At 43.9% G+C, this 21,574-nt stretch overlaps 1 protein-coding gene across 2 annotated transcripts in view; it reads left to right on the top strand.

Moving 5' to 3' along the window:
* Window positions 1-21,574, top strand: part of ASCC3 (activating signal cointegrator 1 complex subunit 3) — an 884,679-nt gene that overhangs the window by 603,778 nt on the left and 259,327 nt on the right. For both annotated transcript variants that reach the window (XM_088472337.1, XM_088472346.1), the window contains exon 15: window positions 16,410-16,601. In XM_088472337.1, the coding sequence (XP_088328463.1) occupies window positions 16,410-16,601 (192 nt within the window). The remainder of the gene's footprint in view (window positions 1-16,409; window positions 16,602-21,574) is intronic.

Raw genomic sequence — 21,574 nt, 5'->3', positions numbered from 1 at the left:
TTGACACTATGATGTTGACATTAAAAATGTCTGTATGTGCAATGTCGACATTCTGCAGGCACCGAAGGTTTAGGGTTAGAGTAAGTCACTAGGTGGAGGGTTAAGGTGAGTACACACTGCAAAGATATACTCGTTCATATACACTGAACGACCATCATCTTCCAGGCAGCCGCGGGTCCTGCTGGCCAGGGGTCGTGTCGAGTCCCCCTTCCCACGACGGGCGATTGGCTCACCGCCTGTAAACACTTGCTGATGGATATATCTGCAGATATATCTGTCCATCGCCGGTACAGCACAGCCAATGTGATATGTCTGTGAACGACATCATTCAAAGACGTATCGCTGGTACACACTGGCCGACGGGCACCAGATATACTGGCCGATCAATTGATCAGCCAATATATCTGCCAGTGTGCACCCAGCTCTAGTGTTAAGGTGCCCATACGCGGTGCGATAGGCACCTTGCGCTGCGACGGCCGATCCAACAGCAGACATATCAGGTGGTCCCCACACACGGAGCGATCCACTGCCCAATATACCGGACCCTCCTCCCCCACCTGCAACATGCAAGTCCTTTTGTTGATATTTTAGCATTAGGGAAAATAATACAATGCATTCAGTATTAAAGTAACTATGTATGTATAAGTATGTATAATGTATAGTGTAACAAAGATGGTGCAATACATCCCATTCCTTTTTTTTGTCTACTTTATCATTTATATAGTTCTTACATATTCTGCAGCACTTTACAGATAATATTTAGTTATACACATCAATCCCTACCCCAGTGTAGCTTACAATCTATATTCCCTACCACATGCAGATACATAGAGGTTATTATATATTTTGTTTTTGTCAGAAGCCACCCACCTACCAGTATGTTTTTAGTTTGTGGGAGGAGACCAGGGGGCCCGTAGGAAAACTATGCAACACAGAGAGAACATATAAATTCCACACAAATAGACCTTGGTGGGAATAGAATCCAAGACCTCAGTCCTGTGAGGTAGTAATGCTAACCACTATGTCATCTATGCTGCTTTTACTATCAATTCTGCACCTAACCACTATGTCATCTATGCTGCTTTTACTATCAATTCTGCACCTGTTTTATATATGGATAAATTATGTGTGTGTTTATATTACAATCTCCATTATAATTCCAAAAACAAATCCCTTTTATACTTAATACAACTCCCATTCTGAAGTTAGAAACTAAATCTATTTTATCAAATACCATTGACTATACACTCCAATTACAAATGCACATTATTACTATACTCCTATAGTTTGAAAACGAAAAATAGAAAAAAAAAACTAAACACAGTTTAATAAAAAAAGAAAATGTAGTGACTAAAAACAGACACAAATTTATTTAAGCCTTCCTTTAATCTATACTTAAAGAGAACAATCACCTGTGCCATGCATATAATTTGTTATCCGTGTGAGGTATAGTATTATTGTGTCCCAAGCTGCTGTGATGGTATAGCAAACAAAAAAAAATACACTAAAAATACAGACTAACATTGCTACAGTCAGAAACACACATACTGAAAATAAAAAAGATGTGAATATACAATCTACTCCTTAGACATAAAAATTTAAAAATCTGAATTAGAAAATCTCACAAACAACAAATGCAGAAATTGTAATCTCAAAATAATATCAAGTGATGTAATGGTGTACCGATATTATGCCATGGTGTTTTCAGGTATAATATCTAGAAATACATGTTTAGTTAAAAAGAGAATGGTCACTGAATAAAAAGGTCCATAGGTTTGAAACTTGTATAGTCCATGGATTATGACTAATAAATAAGACGGATATCCTCTGTTGAATGTACATCTTAGTTGTAATAACCTTTCACTGTAAATAGGAAAGGATAGTGGATGATGGTATAATGTCCAACAAAAAAAGTGATGTTTACTTCATGGATATCCTTAAAACCTGGACTGTTAGGGTGCCTTGAGGACCGAGTTTGGGAACATCTGCTATATGCAGTGCTGATAATCCGTAGTTGATTCTCAAAACTCATGTCCGTACAGTTTGGACCTGTTTCAGACCCGCTTGCTAAGGCGCGATCGGTCACTCACCCATCTGTGCATGCGTATAATACGTAGTGCGCGTGCGCAAGCCATTCGTTGCAATCTGATTTTGGTAGCTCGTAAGCCACTTATCAGGTCGCTGCTTTGAGTGACCCGTTTGAGGGAGGTAACAGGGGAAGGTGCTTGTGAACGGGGGAGTGGATGTGCGAACGCAAGCGTGTCTGGCCGCCAAAACGCTGTTTAAAGGGTGTGCATAATTAGCAAAGTAGAGTCATTGTACACGTCACCTGCATGTATTTCAGCCAGCGCTGATCGCTGTGTTTGCGGCAGGCTCAGGCAACCCCAAGGGCTGCGAGCAGCTCCGATGGCTCACGCTGGTCCCGATTTATCCTTCCTTTCCCGGAGATGACATGTTGTGAGTGAGTGGCAAGGGGGCGTCTACAGACATTTGCGAGCGCACTTTGCCGTAGCTGACTAAAACTTAGTGGGCATCCTTACGCGACACAGTGCGAGTGCTTAATTTAAATATCCGGCGGCCCCTTTTTGCCAGCGAGCGATCGCATCTTGCGAGTGGGTCTGAATGAGCTCTTTTGTGTAATATCTTGAGTTTTCCGCTTTACCTGCTTCATTGTCAGTTTAATGTAAAGAGCTGATCACACTGTCATTTTTAATTTAAATGTAAAATAATGGCCTGCATTTACTTTTTTTCTTCATTTAACCTGGATAAAATTAATCTGAAGGACTAATAGTATTTTGTACTTCAGTAAGGAGATTAGTTTTTTTAAATTTGAAAGACGATTAAACTACAAACTTACTAAGTTCAGGGTGACCTACCCTTTGAATGGTAAGAGAGACACAATTCTTTAAAGATGAATGAAGCATTGTACTGTATTATCAAATACATGTTGGGATACTTTGACCTATAACATGTTTATAAAAGGACATATGAAGCACAACTGACATAGTGAACTTAATTTAAACATAATTAAAAAAAAAACAACTTATAATTAGTATTGGGAGATCTAGTTACAGATGTTGTCTCCTGGAGTAGACAGTAGCCTCTCTGGCACTGACTAACATAAATTAGATATTTATCTTTATTGACCTGATAAATATAATTTTTTATCGTGGTACATAAAAATGAATTATCCGGGCAATCTATTAGCAGTCACATGCAGGGACACAGTGTGTAAAAAGTAAAGTGATCACTTCCGGTTTAGGAAGTGGCAGAGCGACTGCAAGCAGACATTATGGGAGAGAGGGATCCTTCCAATCTAAAAATGGAGTTAGCTATCAAGGCCAAGCTCACATGTACGAACGGAGAGTGTTGGGGAGGGATCCTACGGATTTTTATCCCGATACCTTTTGCGGTGTGTAGCCTACAACGTCTGAAGATGACATTAGCTACCAGGGCCAAGCTTCTGAATGTGAAACATTTTTGCAGTTTGTATATTCGACATCGAAGTAGCCCCCATAAAAAGTTATGTGTCTGCTTTTGTGATTGAAATGGGGGACTGTGCAGATAACTCTGATAACTACTCCAGTCCGCTGTTTGTACATTTCGGGGATACTTAATATTTGGGGATGTGTAGTGTTGTCGCTCCCCCCCTGAAAATTGATCTTTTTGGGAATATCCTGTGAATATTATTTCATAAATTGTCCCCCTAATGACCAACACAAGAAACAAACAAATAAACCAGAGCACATACACAGTCACAAGCAGAAATCTCTACCTGCTGACTTCTAGCCTACTCCCCAGATAGTGAGAGACCTCAACACACTGACACACCTTTTACTGTATTCACCTCTTACAGGTGATCTGCTAATGAGGCTGCTGTCTAACTGGAAATTACCACATTCAGAGTTGTACGCTATGACGATGTTTTCGCAAACAGAGCAATTTTTTGCCACTGCGCATTTATCTAAGTCGCACTGCACATGTGTTAAAGTACATTACCGTAGTTGCACATTTCGAGTCTTTATTCGTAGTGTTATTGACAAAAAGGGGGTGTTTGGGGAGGCAACAGGGAGTGTTAGCTAAAAAGGCAGATGTGTCTCGACCATTTCTCAAGCTTGTCACATCCTGCATCCAGAAACATGGCTCTGGCATCTCAGTTATGTGGCCACTGTGAGTGACCACAGACTTACATCAAGTGACCACAGACTTGATTTGCCTGGTCTACATCCAATGCTGCGTATGTGTACACAGGTGCAGACTATTGCAATGGCTCAAGTGGGCGTCTCACGATAAGTCCTGGCCACTATTGCAGTAGCATATTTTCGCACATCGACAACTGCGAAAATCGCAGCTGTAGGAGCATTAGCATGCAACTCAAAATCAGGGCCATATATCAGGAACCTTGGACATACATCCTGTTTGTAACTTCCTCAGTGTTTCAGTCACAGTGTACAGTTTATTTTATGACCTGCCAAAGTCACGGCTTTTGTGCGACTTTGTACCTTCAAATGCGTCTTATTAGCACAAGCAGCTTCTGCTGATGAAAATGATGTGCAGCATGCCTATGTTCTGTGTGCGACTGTGGGTGTATCTGCAAGCTAAATACTACGTTACAGTGTTACAGCCGCTGAACGTAGCATTTTGCATGCAGATACACCCGTTGTCACACACAGAACATAGGCATGCTGCACATCATTTTAATCAACAGTAGCTGCTTGTGCCATTTATTCACATCACTGTGCAAATAACACGCATTTGAAGGTAAGTCGCACGAAAAGACGCTCAGCACTACCGAGTCACGGCATGGCGCGACTAGAAGGGCTGTTTAACGCGAAAGGAGGCTAGATGTATGAGGACCCATCTGTATATGCAGTGACTACTTTATTTCAGCTGATTAGTGCATATGGAAAGTATATATTTGTAGACTTCCTATTTTTATAAATCCATTCATATATTTATCTCTTTACAAAATGTAATGACACAGTCACAGTTAGATGACTAAAGGTGGTCATTGTATGCTTTTGTGCAACCCTGTGATGTGGTAACTCCATAGTGTTTCTATTCCCCAGTGACTAGAGCTGTGCTCTTGCAGTGACATGCTGCTTGCAGTATGCTCCTCAACTCCTTACAGTTTGTAGTTGATTTCATTACAGAAAGCAATCACTCAGCAGAAAGACTGTGCTCATGTGTTTGTATAAAACCAGGTAACTGCACATATCTAGTTTGTTCTACAGGGGAATCGAAACAGCAGCGTTCTCTCGCACTTGTCATCCATGTTTTCTTCTGCTCCCATTCTCTAATATCAGATAAATACATGTGGCACTGTATGTAGGAGAGAGTTATAAGTTATAATAGATATAATTTTATAATTGATAATATATTTATTCCTTCTAAAACATTGTGACAGTACAAAAAGCATACTTACCTACTTGTACAATCTGGCCTCCAGGAGTTTTGGAGGGTGTATGTCTAGGTGGAAAGTGCAGAGGGCATGGTGCCACGATTCCTGTCATCACAAACTTGATCCCATGGTATGCTGTGAGAATGATTACAATAATGATAGGCTGCCATATTATTCCTACATACTGTAAGCATTTAAATTGAGGCGGTGAAAAAAAATACCAAAATTATAATTTTCAAATGCAAATTTTGCCTGAAAACCTCTATTCTATTATGATATTTATTTAAAAAAATACATTTAATTTCTATCTTTTTTTTCAATAAAATCCATCAGTCTGGGTAGTTTTTCACAGCAAGATATTAAGTACACAAATTGATAATTGTGTTATTTTTTTCTATATACTCCTAAATCGGCACATTGTTGTAATTTGCCAGTAAAAATACTCTGATTACTTCATAGTCTCACTCCTTGGACTTGGATTTACGAGTATAGAAAATAATGTTCCACTCCCAAGTGTTTAAGTATATTGTGTTTTTATTTAGCTTAAGAAATGTTTGGCAAAAATAGTGATGTGGTGAAGTGTTATCGTACAATCACCTTACATTCATGTAATTACGGTGAATGTTGTTACTTGGTTATTATTTGCAATCTCTGCTTAGTTGCTTCACTATCTTCTTTATATATGATCACATTTGTTGTTTGAGATTAGTTGTTTGAGACGTTCTGCATCCAAGATTCTCTTTCTGTGTGTATATGTTTATGGTAATTTTATCTATATGATTGAAAATTCATGCTATAATGCATATCTGCAGAGCAGCTGACAAGAAATGTTAATACACAGATTTTCAATGTCTTGCGGACAATGTAGGATATTGAAATACAGCTATGAGAAAGGCTTTTGTGATTGTTTAGAAATCAGTGTCCATTGTACTTTATAAGTTGAAGGATGTGGCAGGCAATTTAGGAACATTAGGTACCATCAATTATGCAGTATGCAAAGTGACTATAATTCAGAATGAATAGTGTTTACAGCATGATTGGGGTAGGAGGAATATTGGTCATTGGCAGCCCCATTGCAGCGATAAGCATAAAACTTGAAACAAAAATTGCTAAGGAAGCTGAGTAATAGTGCCCCAAAGTGGTAAGAGAGAATCTTACAACTGGCAGGGTTATCACTTGAAATAAACCTTTCAGTGGAAAATGCTTTTCATCCTTTCATAAATATGCCCCTTAATGTTCTCAACTTTGTTTTGTGGATAAATCTTGCAATTATCAGCACTGTGCATGCTGCGTGGTAAGCATACCCATCTCCACTTGCAGTTGAATGTGTGTAGCTGGGTGGTAACAGGAAGCTTGCATGTATGATAAATGTTCTGAGATCATCCCGTGAGCACGTACAGTAGGTGGAATCCTGGGCGTGTCACGACCTGGCTCTGGGGATCTTCAGTCGGAGGACTGGTGTCACGACCTGGCCGCGAGATTCCAGTCCGGGGACTGGCAGCCGAAGGAACTAGGTGGGGAGGCAGCAGGAAAACACTATAGAGGAATATTGAGAGTGACTGATACAAGAAACACTGGAAAGTATCTGAAGTGAATATCACTGAAGAGTGTCACGTAGAGAATGTAGATGTCACGGCCAGGGTATTTCAGCATGGCGCTAGGCGGGTGTTACCTGTGAGGTCGTTGTGGCGCGGGCTGTCTGGTGGCGGAGCTGGTGTCTGGCGGGGGGCTTTGGCTGCGCGCGTTGTTGTGCGGCCCTGTTGTCACTCTGCGCTGGTGAGGCCTGGCGGCGTCTCCGTTCCGTTTGGCATGGGCGCCGCCATCTTGCCTTCTGGCCATGTGATGCGGCTGGCCAATCCTGGTGAGTCACATGTTCCCTCCGGCCAGTAACAGCACGGCATGGGGTATTTAGGAAGGGCCAGTGCAACGTGTATCTCAGCCTAGCTGAGAGGGAGTTCTCTGTGCTTTCCTGTTCCTGTGAATTCGCTGTCTGCTAGTCTGCCTGTCAGCTCCTAGCTCCCACTGGACTACCCCGCTTCCTCCATCACCCTTGCCCATACCTGAGTGCCTGAGCCTGCTGACATCCTGCGTTTCAGTTCACTACCTGCAAACCTGGCTAGATTATTTTCAGTTCACTACCTGCAAACCTGGCTTGATTATTTTCAGTTTCACTAACTGCACACCTGGACAGCTCTAATTGTTTCTACTTGGACATTAACCCTTTTGCTCCCACCACAGAACTCTTGTGCACATTTATATATTCCTGGACTTTTATTTACTGCCACATTATATGTCTACTCAAGCACTTATTAAAAATCCTAGTTTTATTTTCAAATCTGCTTCTGTGATCGCTCCTGCTACCACCCCGGGTCCACAAACAACCCAGAACATAATAGTTTGCACTGGCCCCATGGAGCCGGCCACGGATCAGGAGTGGATTTGTTCCGGTGCATTTCTGGTCGTTTAGAAAATCTGGAAAACATGCAGCATCAGATGGCTCAATTTCTGCAAGAGATGTCCAAGCGACAGGATAGTTTGCACACTTCCTTTTCTACCCCTGAAGTACCAGCATCTACATCCGCATCAGCGTCTGGGAATACAGGAGGCAGATCATCTCCCCGCTTACATCTTCCTTTACCAAGTAAATTTGACGGCAATCCTAAACACTGCCGAGGATTCCTAAATCAGTGTGACATACATTTTACCCTGCAGCCTGACAACTTTCTAACTGCAAGAACCAAAGTGGCTTATATAGTCTCTCTGTTATCCGGCCAGGCCTTGGAATGGGCTTCCCCACTCTGGGAGCGCTCAGATCCGCTGCTGGATAATTACGCAGGCTTTGTGTCATCCTTCAGGAGGATTTTCGATGAACCTGGGCGTACTGTATCAGCATCATCAAACATCTTGACACTGAGACAAGGGGTCCATCCTGTCAGTCAATATGCCGTGCAATTTCAAATTTTAGCATCAGAGCTCAAATGGAATGAGGAAGCCCTCACCTCGGCCTTCTGGCATGGGTTGTCAGACCGACTAAAGGAGGATCTAGTCACTCGAGAGCTTCCTACTAATCTGAACGACATGATTTCGTTGTGTATCAAAGTTGACCTATGCTTCAGGGAACGTCAGGCTGAAAAAAACAGAACTGACCGGCAAAGGTCATTTACCCCCTCCATTTCTACCCAACCCATTCCTTCTCCTACTGAAGAGGAGCCTATGCAGGTGAATCATACACACCTCTCCAAAGAAGAACGTCAGAGAAGAATGCAAAAGAACCTCTATCTGTACTGCGGAGAGTCCAGTCACCTGCTGATCTCCTGCCCCCGTAAACCGGGAAATGCCAAATCCTAACTGACCCTGGAGACATCAAGTTAGGAGTTATGAACCCGTTTCCAAAAATTAAAGATTTCACGATTAACCTAGCCTTTGATCTTAAACCCAAACCTGTCTTTGCTACTGCTCTACTTGACTCGGGAGCAGCCGGAAATTTCATAACGTCTAGTTTCATAGATAAATTTCAGATTCCTTGTTTGTCTCTCAACCATGCCATCTCTCTGACCTCTATAGACGGACGCCCTCTAACTAACGGGATAGTCACCAAAGAGACTCAACCAGTATTGGTCCGAATTCTAGCACTTCATTCTGAGTCCTTAAAATTCCTGGTGATATCAGAGGCCTCTCAAGAAGTGGTTCTTGGTCTACCCTGGTTACGTCAACATAATCCCAGGATTGATTGGAGTTCTATGCAGATTCTGTCATGGGGTATGGACTGTCAGAAATCCTGTCTTCCAAAAATTCGACCTGTGAGAAAGACAGTTCCATTAGTTTATTCTGCCATTCCCAAGGAATATCAGATGTTCGCCGACGTGTTCTCTGAGCAACAAGCAAATATCTTACCCCCTCATAGGGAATGGGACTGTCCAATTGAATTGATACCTGATAAGATACCACCTTGTGGTCGTACCTATCCGCTGTCCTTGCCTGAGACTCAAGCCATGACCGAGTACATCCGGGACAACCTGGCAAAGGGGTTCATTCGCCCCTCTACTTCACCTGCCGGAGCTGGGTTTTTCTTCGTTGGCAAGAAGGACGGTGGTCTAAGACCATGTATCGATTATCGAGGCCTTAATGACATTACTGTAAAGAATCGATACCCTCTCCCCTGATTACTGAGTTGTTTGATAGGGGCAAGGGCTCTGTCATTTTTTCTAAATTAGATCTGAGAGGGGCTTACAACCTCATTCGTATCCGAGCTGACGATGAATGGAAGACCGCTTTTAATACCAGAGATGGACATTTCGAGTATTTAGTAATGCCTTTTGGATTGTGTTATGCCCCTGCTGTCTTTCAAAGTTTCGTTAATGAGATTTTCCGGGATCTGTTATATGTTTCGGTTGTTGTCTATCTGGATAACATACTGATTTTTTCACCCTCTGTGGCTAAACATCAAGAACATGTTAAAGAAGTTCTGACCCATTTGAGAGAAAATCACCTTTACTGCAAACTGGAGAAGTGCGTCTTTGAAGTGCCCAGTGTACCTTTTCTCGGCTATGTAATATCTGGCTCCAGTTTAGAAATGGACCCCAAGAAGGTACAAGCAATTCTGGATTGGACCCGACCTCAGACACTGAAGGCCATCCAGAGATTGTTGGGCTTCGCCAATTATTATAGACGCTTCATTAAGGGATTTTCTACACTGCTGGCTCCCATTACAGCCTTGACCCGCAATGGTGCTAATCCTGCCCAATGGTTACCTGAGGCAGAGTCTGCCTTTCATCTTCTAAAACAGGCCTTTATCTCACACCAGTTCTTCGACAACCAGATCTGGACAGGCCTTTTTTGTTGGAAGTGGACGCATCATCTGAAGCTGTGGGAGCAGTCTTGTCTCAACGTTATGAGGACAACCGAGTCCATCCGTGTGCGTTCTTTTCTAAAAAATTCTCACCTGCCGAAAGGAACTACGCCATGGGTGAGCAAGAACTACTAGCTGTAAAGTTGGCGTTGAAGGAATGGAGATATTTGCTAGAAGGCGCCAAGTTTCCATTTACTGTATTTACGGACCATAGAAATCTCCTATTTCTCAAAAACCTCCAATGTGTGAGTCCTCGTTTGGCCCGCTGGGCAATATTCTTTGCCAGATTTCAGTTCACCCTGACCTTCCGGTCTGGAGCACTTAATCAGAAGGCTGATGTCCTATCGAGATCTTTCCTCTGTGATGATCAATCTGAAAATCAAAGCAATACCCCTGTCTTGGAATCAAGAGTTTTCGCCGCATTACAAGTTCAGCCTCCTACGGGAAAATCATTTGTGGCCCCGGAATTAAGGAAGCAGCTTCTCACTTGGGCACATTCCTCTCGCTTCGCAGAGCACTCAGGCACTTGGAAAACCTTGGAGTTCGTGAAAAGACACTATTGGTGGCCTTCTATGAAGGCAGATATAATGGAGTTCATCTCTTCCTGCTCCTCCTGTGCCCAGCATTAATCATCACGACAAGCTCCAGCTGGGGAATTGCTTCCATTACCTACTCCATCACGTCCATGGACGCATCTCTCCATGGATTTCGTCACAGACCTGCCAGTCTCTCAAGGTTTCAACACTATCTGGGTTGTAATAGACCGATTTTCTAAGATGGTCCACTATATACCGTTGAAGAAGTTACCTTCTGCCCCTGACCTGGCACAGTTGTTTGTCCAACACATATTTCGTCTACATGGCCTTCCTGCTGAAATTGTCTGTGACCGTGGTGTGCAATTTACTGCAAAATTCTGGAGGGCTTTGTGTTCTGTTCTTCAAGTGAAGTTAAACTTTTCCACGGCCTACCATCCGCAAAGCAACGGCTCCACCGAGAGAGTTAATCAAGATCTAGAGACTTTCTTAAGAATTTTTATGTCATCTTCCCAGGACAATTGGGGTGCCTTGCTGCCATGGGCTGAGTTTGCACATAATGCCTCCTACCACTCGTCAACTAACCAAACGCCATTTCAGGTTGTATATGGCCTTCATCCTCGTGTTCCCGAATTTCGAAGCCTGCCTGTTTTCGATGTTCCGGCCGTGGAGGACACAGTGCGGAATTTTGCTGCCATCTGGACTCAAGTACGGTCTGATTTGTTGAAGGCATCCTCTCGCTATAAGACCCAGGCCGATAGGAAGCGTAGAATAGTTCCACGCATGCAAGTAGGAAACCAGGTCTGGTTGTCTACTCGGAACCTTCGTCTAAGAGTTCCGTCTATGAAATTCGCACCCCGCTTCATCGGTCCCTTCACCATAACAGAATTCATTAATCCAGTGGCCTACCGTTTACAGTTACCCCCATACCTAAAAATTCCCAATTCCTTCCATGTTTCCTTATTAAAGCCCCTAGTCCTGAATAAGTTCCATAATGCTCTACCTGCTTCTCCTCGAGTCCAGACGGAGAGAAGAGTTGAGTTTGAAGTCGCCCAGATCTTGGACTCTCGTCTGCGCAGAGGTCATCTTCAGTATTTGTTGGACTGGAAAGGTTACGGTCCATAGGAACGTTGCTGGACCGATGCTCGTGATGTCCACGCTCCCACGCTCATCAGGAGATTCCATTCTGCCCATCCGGAGAAGCCTGGTGAGTGTCCTGAGGCCACCCCAAAAGGGGGGGGTACTGTCACGGCCAGGGTATTTCAGCATGGCGCTAGGCGGGTGTTACCTGTGAGGTTGTTGAGGCGCGGGCTGTCTGGTGGCGGAGCTGGTGTCTGGCGGGGGGCTTTGGCTGCGCGCGTTGTTGTGCGGCCCTGTTGTCACTCTGCGCTGGTGAGGCCTGGCGGCGTCTGCGTTCCGTTTGGCATGGGCGCCGCCATCTTGCCTTCTGGCCATGTGATGCGGCTGGCCAATCCTGGTGAGTCACATGTTCCCTCCGGCCAGTAACAGCACGGTATGGGGTATTTAGGAAGGGTCAGTGCCTTCCTTCTTTGCCAGTGCAGTTGTATCTCAGCCTAGCTGAGAGGGAGTTCTCTGTGCTTTCCTGTTCCTGTGAATTCGCTGTCTGCCAGTCTGCCTGTCAGCTCCTAGCTCCCACTGGACTACCCCGCTTCCTCCATCACCCTTGCCCATACCTGAGTGCCTGAGCCTGCTGACATCCTGCGCTTCAATTCACTACCTGCAAATCTGGCTAGATTATTTTCAGTTCACTACCTGCAAACCTGGCTTGATTATTTTCAGTTTCACTACCTGCATACCTGGCAGCTCTAATTGTTTCTACTTGGACATTAACCCTTTTGCTCCCACCACAGAACTCTTGTGCACATTTATATATTCCTGGACTTTTATTTACTGCCACATTATATGTCTACTCAAGCACTTATTAAAAATCCTAGTTTTATTTTCAAATCTGCTTCTGTGATCACTCCTGCTACCACCCGGGTCCACAAATAACCCAGAACATAACAGTAGATTGTTACTTAGAGAATAGTATACAGAGTATCGCTGAGAAATGTCACTGGAGGTACTATAGATGCACAGATTATCACTGAGGAATGTCACTGGAGATTAGTACACAGGTTAGTACTGAAGTATCACAGTTGACCAGTACGCAGGATAGCACTGGAGTATAACACAGGAGATCCAGACGCAGGATAACCCTGGAGTATAACACGGGAGATCCAGACGCAGGATAACACTGGAGTATAACACGGGAGATCCAAACACAGGATAGTACTGTAGTTATTACTGAAGATCAGTATGCAGGATACACTGTGGATACCGTTGGAGATTAATACGCAAGTTTGCACTGTAGGTGTCACTGGAGATCAGTATGCGAGTTTGTGCTGTAGATATCACTGGAGGATGACAGTCGAAATCAGTACACAGAGTGGAATGAAACACGAATAGAGCAGCACTGATGTTTAGCATCCAGACGCAAGGTAGCTCTTGGAGGTAACACTGGCGATCCATACGCAGGATAGCTCTGGGAGATAACACTGGAGATCCAGACGCGGGGTAGCTCTGAAGTATATCTCATAAAAAGTAACACTGGAAGTCAGTACACTGACTGAAGTATATCTCGTAGAAAGTAACACTGGAAATCGGTACATTGACTGAAGTATATTTCGTAGAAAGTAACACTTGAGATCCAGAGGCAGGATAGCTCTGGAATATAGCACTGAAGAAAGTCACTGGAAGTGAATACAGCGTGGATCATGTAATGATGTTACAGCAAAACAGTCACTGGTATAGTGAAGTTGTTCAGGCAACTTCCTGGAGTCTTGCTTTATACCCCTAGGCAGCTGTCCATTGGAGGAGAGAGTCAGCTGAGAACTGACAAGGCTACCATTGGATAAGAGTCCGTCAGGTGATACAAACAACATGGCTGCGCCCAAGACCGCCGCCGCGGGAATTCCAATATGGAGGATTGTGTGGAAGTCACCTGGGCCCTGGGGAGAATTACTCAGTATGTCACCCACAGCCGCAGCTGACTGTGCTTGCTAGTCAGGGGAAGCCGGCGATGCGGTAAGTAACAACCAATCCCAGGCTTAATCCTGACAGGGCTATGCAGAGATGAGCATACACAAATAACCTTCTGATTTCAGGTGGAACTCTTGCAGCATGTATAGGGCTGGTGGAAATGCATTCTGATAGTGATAATGAGTACAATTTCCAAGATGGGAAAGAAACTCTTTGGCTGGTATACTTTTGAATATTTAAAAGGTAGCATTTAATTTTTTTAAGGGACAATGAACATGAGGAGGACTAATAGTGACAGACATACAAAAATACATCAATAAAAGGATGTTGATCTCATAGTGTGGTAGTGTACGGGGCTCCGTGGGCTCACTGTAAAGGAAAGGAAAAATACATATACAAGGTAAAATGTGTATTACTGAAAATAATAAAAAACCTGTCTGCCCTCTTGAATGCTTTCCCAGCTTATACAAAATATATAGTAACCAATATCATTAATTAAGCTTGCAGTTAAAGTCAGTATTGCAAATTGATAAATATGTAAGGTATTGTAGTGTACTTTTCTGATACTAGGCAGAAAATATATTCATGAAGATTAGAATTCCAAAATTACACTTTCATAAGTATGACAAATTTAAAAATAACTGGTTTCAGATGTTTTGGTAAATAATTGAAGAAGGAAATAAATGTTGCTAAGTGTACATGTTAATGTCATTACTGCTGTCTGCCGTGTGCCAATGAAGGCAGTGATCAGCAGATGAGAGATGTATAATCGCCTACATACACAGAGCTGTAGGAAGATAGTACGTATCACATCTGCTGTCAGTGTCACAACTCTGACCCCTATGATTAAGTCTGTGGAAACAAGAATTAATATCTACATACTAATAAGTACATCAACAAGTGTATGGATAGAGGCAGTGTAATAGCAAAAATGTGTACATCTATAAGGTTCTCCAGTGTGAACAGGGGGTTATTTATTTTCAAATTATGTTTTAAATGTACAGGTAAATTTCAACTTTTTTTTTCAATTATTAAAATGCAGGTTTGGATTTATTAATTTTCTGATGTTCCATCCTTGTATTGTATGTTGATACAGTGGATGTTACAATTTTGTGGGCAGATAGTCCCTGGTGCTTTCTTTGCAATCATGATATGCTTAGTGCATAGCTGTGATAACTTGCATGTTATAACATTTTAAAACAATTGACCTCTGTAGTGAACATGGATAACAGGGTTTGTACACACACTAGCGGCGCTGTCAGGGTGAATTGCAAGATAGTTCCCTTTGATATGAACAGTTTCCTTATAATGTGTATAAATCGGAATCGGTGTGCTTTACCGCCGTACCCATGCCCGGCCGTTGGAATCCCGGCAGCGGCATCCCGGCAGAGGAGGAAATATCGATCGACCCCAGGTAAGTTTATACTAACCTATTTCTACCCCCTAACCCTCCCTTAGGGGTGCCTAACCCTAACCTTCTCCCCAGTGCCTAAACCTAACCCCCCCTTCCCCGCCGCCTAAACCTAAGTCCCCCAGGGGGTAGCTAACCCTAAGTCCCCCCCGTGGGTGCCTAACGCTAACCCCCCCCCCCTTCCCCGCCGCCTAAACCTAACCTCCCAAAGGGGTGCCTATCCCTAAGTCCGTCGTGAGAACCCTAAACCTAACCCTCCCTCCGCACGCTGCTATCCGCACTCGGCGCCCAGCGTCCCTTTGATCGGGATGCCGGGCGGCGGGCTCCCGGCGTATGTCTAATGACAGGCGTCGCCATATCAACGCCTGTCTTTAGACCCTTCCTGGGATATGACAGTCGGGAAGCCGGCTGTCAGGGTTAGGTCCGCCGGCTTCCCGACTGCATACCGTATAAATCAACCAATTTGTGTAAAGTTGATACTCCCTGGTGCTTTCTTTGCACTCATGATATGCTTAGTGCATAGCTGTGATAAGTTGCATGTTATAACATTTTAAACCATTGACCTCTGTAGTGAACATACTGTCAATTTCACAAATGGTTGACGGACCATGAAAAAGATCAATGATTTCTATTTTCACATAATTCATACTGCAGTGATTGCAACTGAATGCAACACAAAACAAACACCCATATGTGCGTGTGCCTAGTCAGAGACTAAATTTACACTTGCAGATTAAAAAAGAATCTCAGTAATTCAATAATATAAGATAATGTTACAAATTCATTTTTCACCATTTATTAAATAAAATCCTGTTTGTAGCTTTCCTTTAAGAAACAAGCAAAAGGAGTCTGTGTATGAATTAACTTATCCATTTTTGAATTTGATAGGATATATTAAGTACGAACACACTACCAGGAAACTTCTTTATGAAGTCAGATGTACGACATTAAAATGTAATTAGAATATTTAAAAGTGGTTATGTGTGCAGCAAAGAGATGGCTGCATTTTGCCATACTTTATGCTCAGTTTGAATGCAAACAATAGCAGTATTTAGAATATCAAAAGAACAGGACTAGGACTATTGTCGTGATTGCATATTTCCTCTTTACACATGAATGTCTTTTCATTATGAACTAATCAGTCATTTTCCCAAATGCTTTTGTCTACTACAGGTGCAAAGGTCTAGAAATAAGCAGCTAAGAGAGTTGTTTCCAGATGGATTTAGTATTCATCATGCAGGCATGCTGCGGCAAGATAGGAGTATGGTGGAGAACCTTTTTTCTCAGGGACATATCAAAGTCCTGGTGTGTACAGCCACATTAGCCTGGGGTGTCAATCTCCCTGCTCATGCTGTTATCATTAAGGTAAGAGATTATTCTGCAGAAAAGAATTATATTGTCTCCTGTTTATTTTGCAGCGAAAATTCCAACAAATGAAACAATGATACTTTTTTTGTTAATACGCTGAGGTTCATTTCAACGAATATCACCCAATTGTAATTTATAGCAGGTTGTTAAAACTTAGGTCACCGCGTTCTGTTCAACAATGGACAGGAAAGAGATCTATTAAAATTCTGCCCAGAAATCCTATTCCCCAGCTGCAGCAGGAGAAATCACCTGAAGCCAGACCTTGCAGTTCAGTTCTGCACAATCATAGTCAGGGGAAATGCAGTTTCTGTGGGATGTGCACAATGCAAATGACCTGTTGGGTTAAACCTCTTGTGCTCCATTTAATTGAATAGCGACCTACAACTTGTCTGCATGTAAAAGGACAAATAATGCCTAAGGAATTCTTGATCAGAGCATCAAAGGTTTATAAGCAGCTCTTGTGTGTTAAATAAAAGTATAAGTTTTTTGTTCCATTGTTAATTTGTTATGCCACAGTATTTCTCTTAGGCAAACACAAATGTAAATTTTGCTGTGTTGTACCTTACTCGCTTCCAGTTCCTGCAGCAGCTACAGAAAATCCCCATAATGAATAAATATATTTTATTTTACAGGACAGTATAGTATGGCTCATTGTGACGCACAGGTTAATAGTCTACACAAGTGTAAATAAAATTTGGTGTACAATGACAATTGCTCTGTCTTGAATAAGAGATATCAGGCTACAGTGTTGTTACTACTATTTTTTTAATTATTTATATGTTGGCATAGGATCATCGATAGCTCGAACAGGCCCGGGACCAAATCGTAAAGGATTGTTTAAAAATATTATGTGCATTACCGAGCACTGTAAAGGTGATGCCACACGCTGCTGCAGCAGTGCTAAGAGGAAGTCCCCAGGCATCTGGCAAAGGGCACTGCTGCTACTCACATTTAGGTATTCCCAGGAGAGGAGTAGGTGACCGAACCTTGACGATCAGGATGTCCAATGATGGTTCTGCCTCAACTGCCAGCCTCCCCTCCCCAACGCAGTGTGCTGTTGTGTGTGCTCAGGTTGGACCGGCTGCAGCAGCACAGCCCAGCTCCAGGAGCACAGACACAGGAGAATGTCCCCCCCATGATGTGCCCGACTCCCCAGGTATATACGTACCCATCTCCTCTGAAATCACTGCTGCTGGGAACCCTGTCAACTCGCCCTGCACCACCAGCTTAGAACTGTTCTCCTGCTCTACATTCACCACAGCAAGGAGAAAGTGCTGGCACAATTGCAAAGTCGGGCGTGGCCACTTCTGTGAGGCGTAACCATGCCCCCTAAAACAAATCGCAGGTGACCCAGGCCCCTCCAACAAGCCCGGGCCCGGGTAATTAGTATCTTGAAACTCCTATGATGCATGTATTACACAGAGTGCTCTTGCGATCGAAACAGCACTCTGTTTCCAAAGGTGCTGTTGCGATCTAAATGTTGTGGAAAAACGACGGGCGTTCCTGGCAGGTGGCTACAAATGCACGAAAAATGTGGGCGTGTCACAGGCATGTCAGTGAAAGCAGCTGCATAGACAGACACACAGCCACAGACTTAGGAAGTTATAGTCAGATGAAGAAATCACCTGCAATAGGGCTGGCGCAAGTTTCGATGGTGTACCTGATGGAGGCATTTAAGGACGCACCAATCGTATTACTGCATGTAGGGATGCTGAAAGTGGGTACATCAGTTCTTGCATATTCGCCGCACGGATGTACTCAAGGCAACAAGATTGTAACGTCATTTGCATAAAGTCGCAGACGGGTGGCCGCCAATAGATGTCTTTTCCTCCACCTCTGGATCAGGCCCTCAATGTGTGTACAGATCTGTCCAAATACATCTAGCCTCCTTGCATGTCGTGCCATGCAGTGTCATGACTCGGTAGCGCTGAGCGTCTTTTTGTGCGACTTTTTACCTTCTAATGCATCTTATTTGCGCAGCAAGGCTAAGTTACAGTGTCAGAGGCTGTGATACTGTAACATAGCATTTCAGATGCAGTTACACATGCAGTTGCACACAAAACATAGGCATGCCGCATATTATTTTATTCAGCAGAAGCTGCTTTTGCCTTCTTTTCACACCTCATTTGAAGGTAAAACGTTATATGAAAAGACGCTCAGCGCTACCGAGCAGGGACGGATTGGGATAAAAAACAGCCCAGGAAGTTTATGGAAGCTGCCCTAATGGGGGTAGGGTCTGTGAAGAGGTTTGTGATTCCTCCTAGTAGGGCCTGATTGTGAATTGGACACTATTGCGGCCTTCCATGCTTCTTTGCTGCAGCTGCGTCTGCGACTCTATGCTAATGCCGCTACAATGCCTTTCCCTGGTGTACATCTGTACGTCCGAATGTGCAAGGACTGAGGCACCCACTGTACTGTCTACAGATGCTGCAATCATGCTATGTGCGTCTTTAGACATCACCATCAGTTGCACCATTGAAACTTTCACTAGCCCTATGCTAGGAGCAAATAATCCGTATGGCCTACAAAGTGAGCAATTCAGTTTCTCCGTACACAATCACTTTCAGCAACACTCCCATGTCCCATGTCACTCCAATAACCTGCCCATACTAAGTTACATCTGCGTCTAATTAACCAACCTCCTGTAACCACATACGAACGCCCAACACAACACTACTACACAACACTACTAGGTGCGTTCATCTGAATCTGTACTGCAACTCTGTACAAACACCATCGGTATGCTTGTATGGTGCAACTCAGTCACATGCGCAGACGAAAACCATCACACAAGAAGGATAAAAAACCTGGCCCCCACGGAAAGAAAACAAACACATTGGCCTCAATAGGAAGCCAAACAAACACGTTGACCCCCTACAGGAAAACAACATTGGTTCCCATGGGGAAAAACAACACACTACAGCCTCCACAGGGAAAAAGCACACACATTGGCCTACACAGGAAAAAATAAAACACATTGATTCAATGATTGCCCCCACAGGTAAAAATTAAAGAAACATTGATTCCCACCAGTCCCTAGAAAAGACTTTGAGTGACCTCACCTGCTGGGCTGTCACAGATAGCTGCGGAGCTAATTGCAGGAGACCAGCCTCCAGACCAGGGAGTGCCTCCAGTCGCTCCAGAGAGTCCAGGCCAGTAAGTGTCTCCCTCCAAAGAGTCCAGACCAGGACCAGTGGGTTTGAACTCATCCGAGCCCCCAGTACCTCATCACCATCATTAGCCCTCGTCACATTATCATTGTCCTCTGCCCCAGCACCATCCTCTGCCCCTCAGCACCATCCTCAGCCCCCTGTAAATCCTAGCAAGTCGGACAGTTGAGCTTTGTACGTTTTCTTCTATTACTGTAGGCATGATGGAGATTCACAAGTCTGGGGGTTTCTCCTGCACACAGCTCATACATTAGGCTATTTATATTTACTAAAGTGCAGGTTTTTAGAAGTGGAGATTTTACAACATATGATGGCAGTATATTTATGCAATGACCATATAGTCAGGCCCGTCAGAGCATACATCACTAAATGATACAAGAAGACTAAGCAGATTTCCAGAAACTTTCTGGAAGATGTGACAGAACATTCAAAACAAGACCCACAAATCAAGGCACATTTGAGGAGCTCCCAGCATGCGCTGGGAGGTGTATTATCTTCTACTCATATATCACTGCAGACCCCTCTCCTCTATATAATAATACCACATAACAGTGTTGCTGGGAACTGTATTATCTCATTCTCATATATCACTGTGCAGTCCCCTCTCCTGAAAATAATAATATAACATATCAGTGTGTGCTGGGAGTTGATGATTAAAATTGGCTTCCTTAACTATACCAATATCAGTCAGAGGGTAACTTGCCTTCTGCATTACCATAACTTTTGGTGCTCAGTGACTGTTCACTGCTCCTATGCAGTGTGGTCAGGGCCAGTTCTAGACCAGGGAGATCCCAAGGCAAAAAGACCCTTTGGCGCTTCCCTAAAAAATGTTTTTTTTAAATCTACACTGTTTATTGTATTAAATAAAATAATATCTTACCTATACAGTGGTTTCTCTGCAATGGGAAACCTCTGAAGAAATTGATTCTCCCTGGGCAAACAGTATTTTCATTCGGTATTCACTGTTCTTGTAGATCCCAAGGTCCGGAAGACTCCTGTGTGGGAATATAACCAATGTTATTTTCATACAACCATGCATCAACCAGACTCGTGCCCCCTGTGTACCCTCCAGCCTCTTGCGTCACTCTAGTCTTGTGCTCCTTGTGTCTCTCCAGCCTCCACCCTGTGTCACTCCAGCCTCCTGCCCACTTTGTCACTCCGGCCTCCTTCCTTTTGTGTCAATCTAGCCTCATGCTCCGTGTAACTCTAATCTTATGCCCATATGTCTTTCCAGCACAATGCCCCTTGTGTCTCTCCAGCCTTCTGCCCCTGTGTCACACCAGCCTTGTGCCCCTTGTATCACTTCATGTCCACTCCAGTCCCATGTCTTTCCAGCCACATGCCCCTTGTGTCACTCAAGCCTTGTGCCCCGTGTCACTTTCAGCCTCCTGCCACCTATATTTCCAGCATCGTGCCGCATGTCTCCCCACTGCCTCCTGTTACCTGTCACTCCAATGCCCAGCCTCCTCTGTCCCCTCCATCCTCCTTCTGCATATGTCTCTCCTGCCACCTCCCCCCCTTTGTCTCACCAGCCTCCTGTGTCCCTTGCAGCCTCTTATGTCCCCTCCTGTGTCCCTTCTAGCCTCCTGTTTCACTTGAAGACCGGACCCCTCCAATTTATCTTATTTTTTAACAGCCTACCTGCTCCGCTTCCTTTCAGCATCCTCTTGCTCCTGACCATGTTATTGTGCACTGGCAGCTCCTCCAAGCTCGGACTGCTCTTCTCAGGCATCGGCACAGAAACGGTTACACAGAGTGCGGTGTGCGCGCACCATGACGTCATCGCGTTACGTCGTGCAT

This window comes from Taudactylus pleione, unplaced genomic scaffold, assembly GCF_031769625.1.
Source record: "Taudactylus pleione unplaced genomic scaffold, aTauple2 ptg000015l, whole genome shotgun sequence".
NCBI lineage: Eukaryota > Metazoa > Chordata > Amphibia > Anura > Myobatrachidae > Taudactylus > Taudactylus pleione.
The sequence above is the reverse complement of the archived record's forward strand: the minus strand, read 5'-3'. Positions and strand labels throughout refer to the sequence as shown.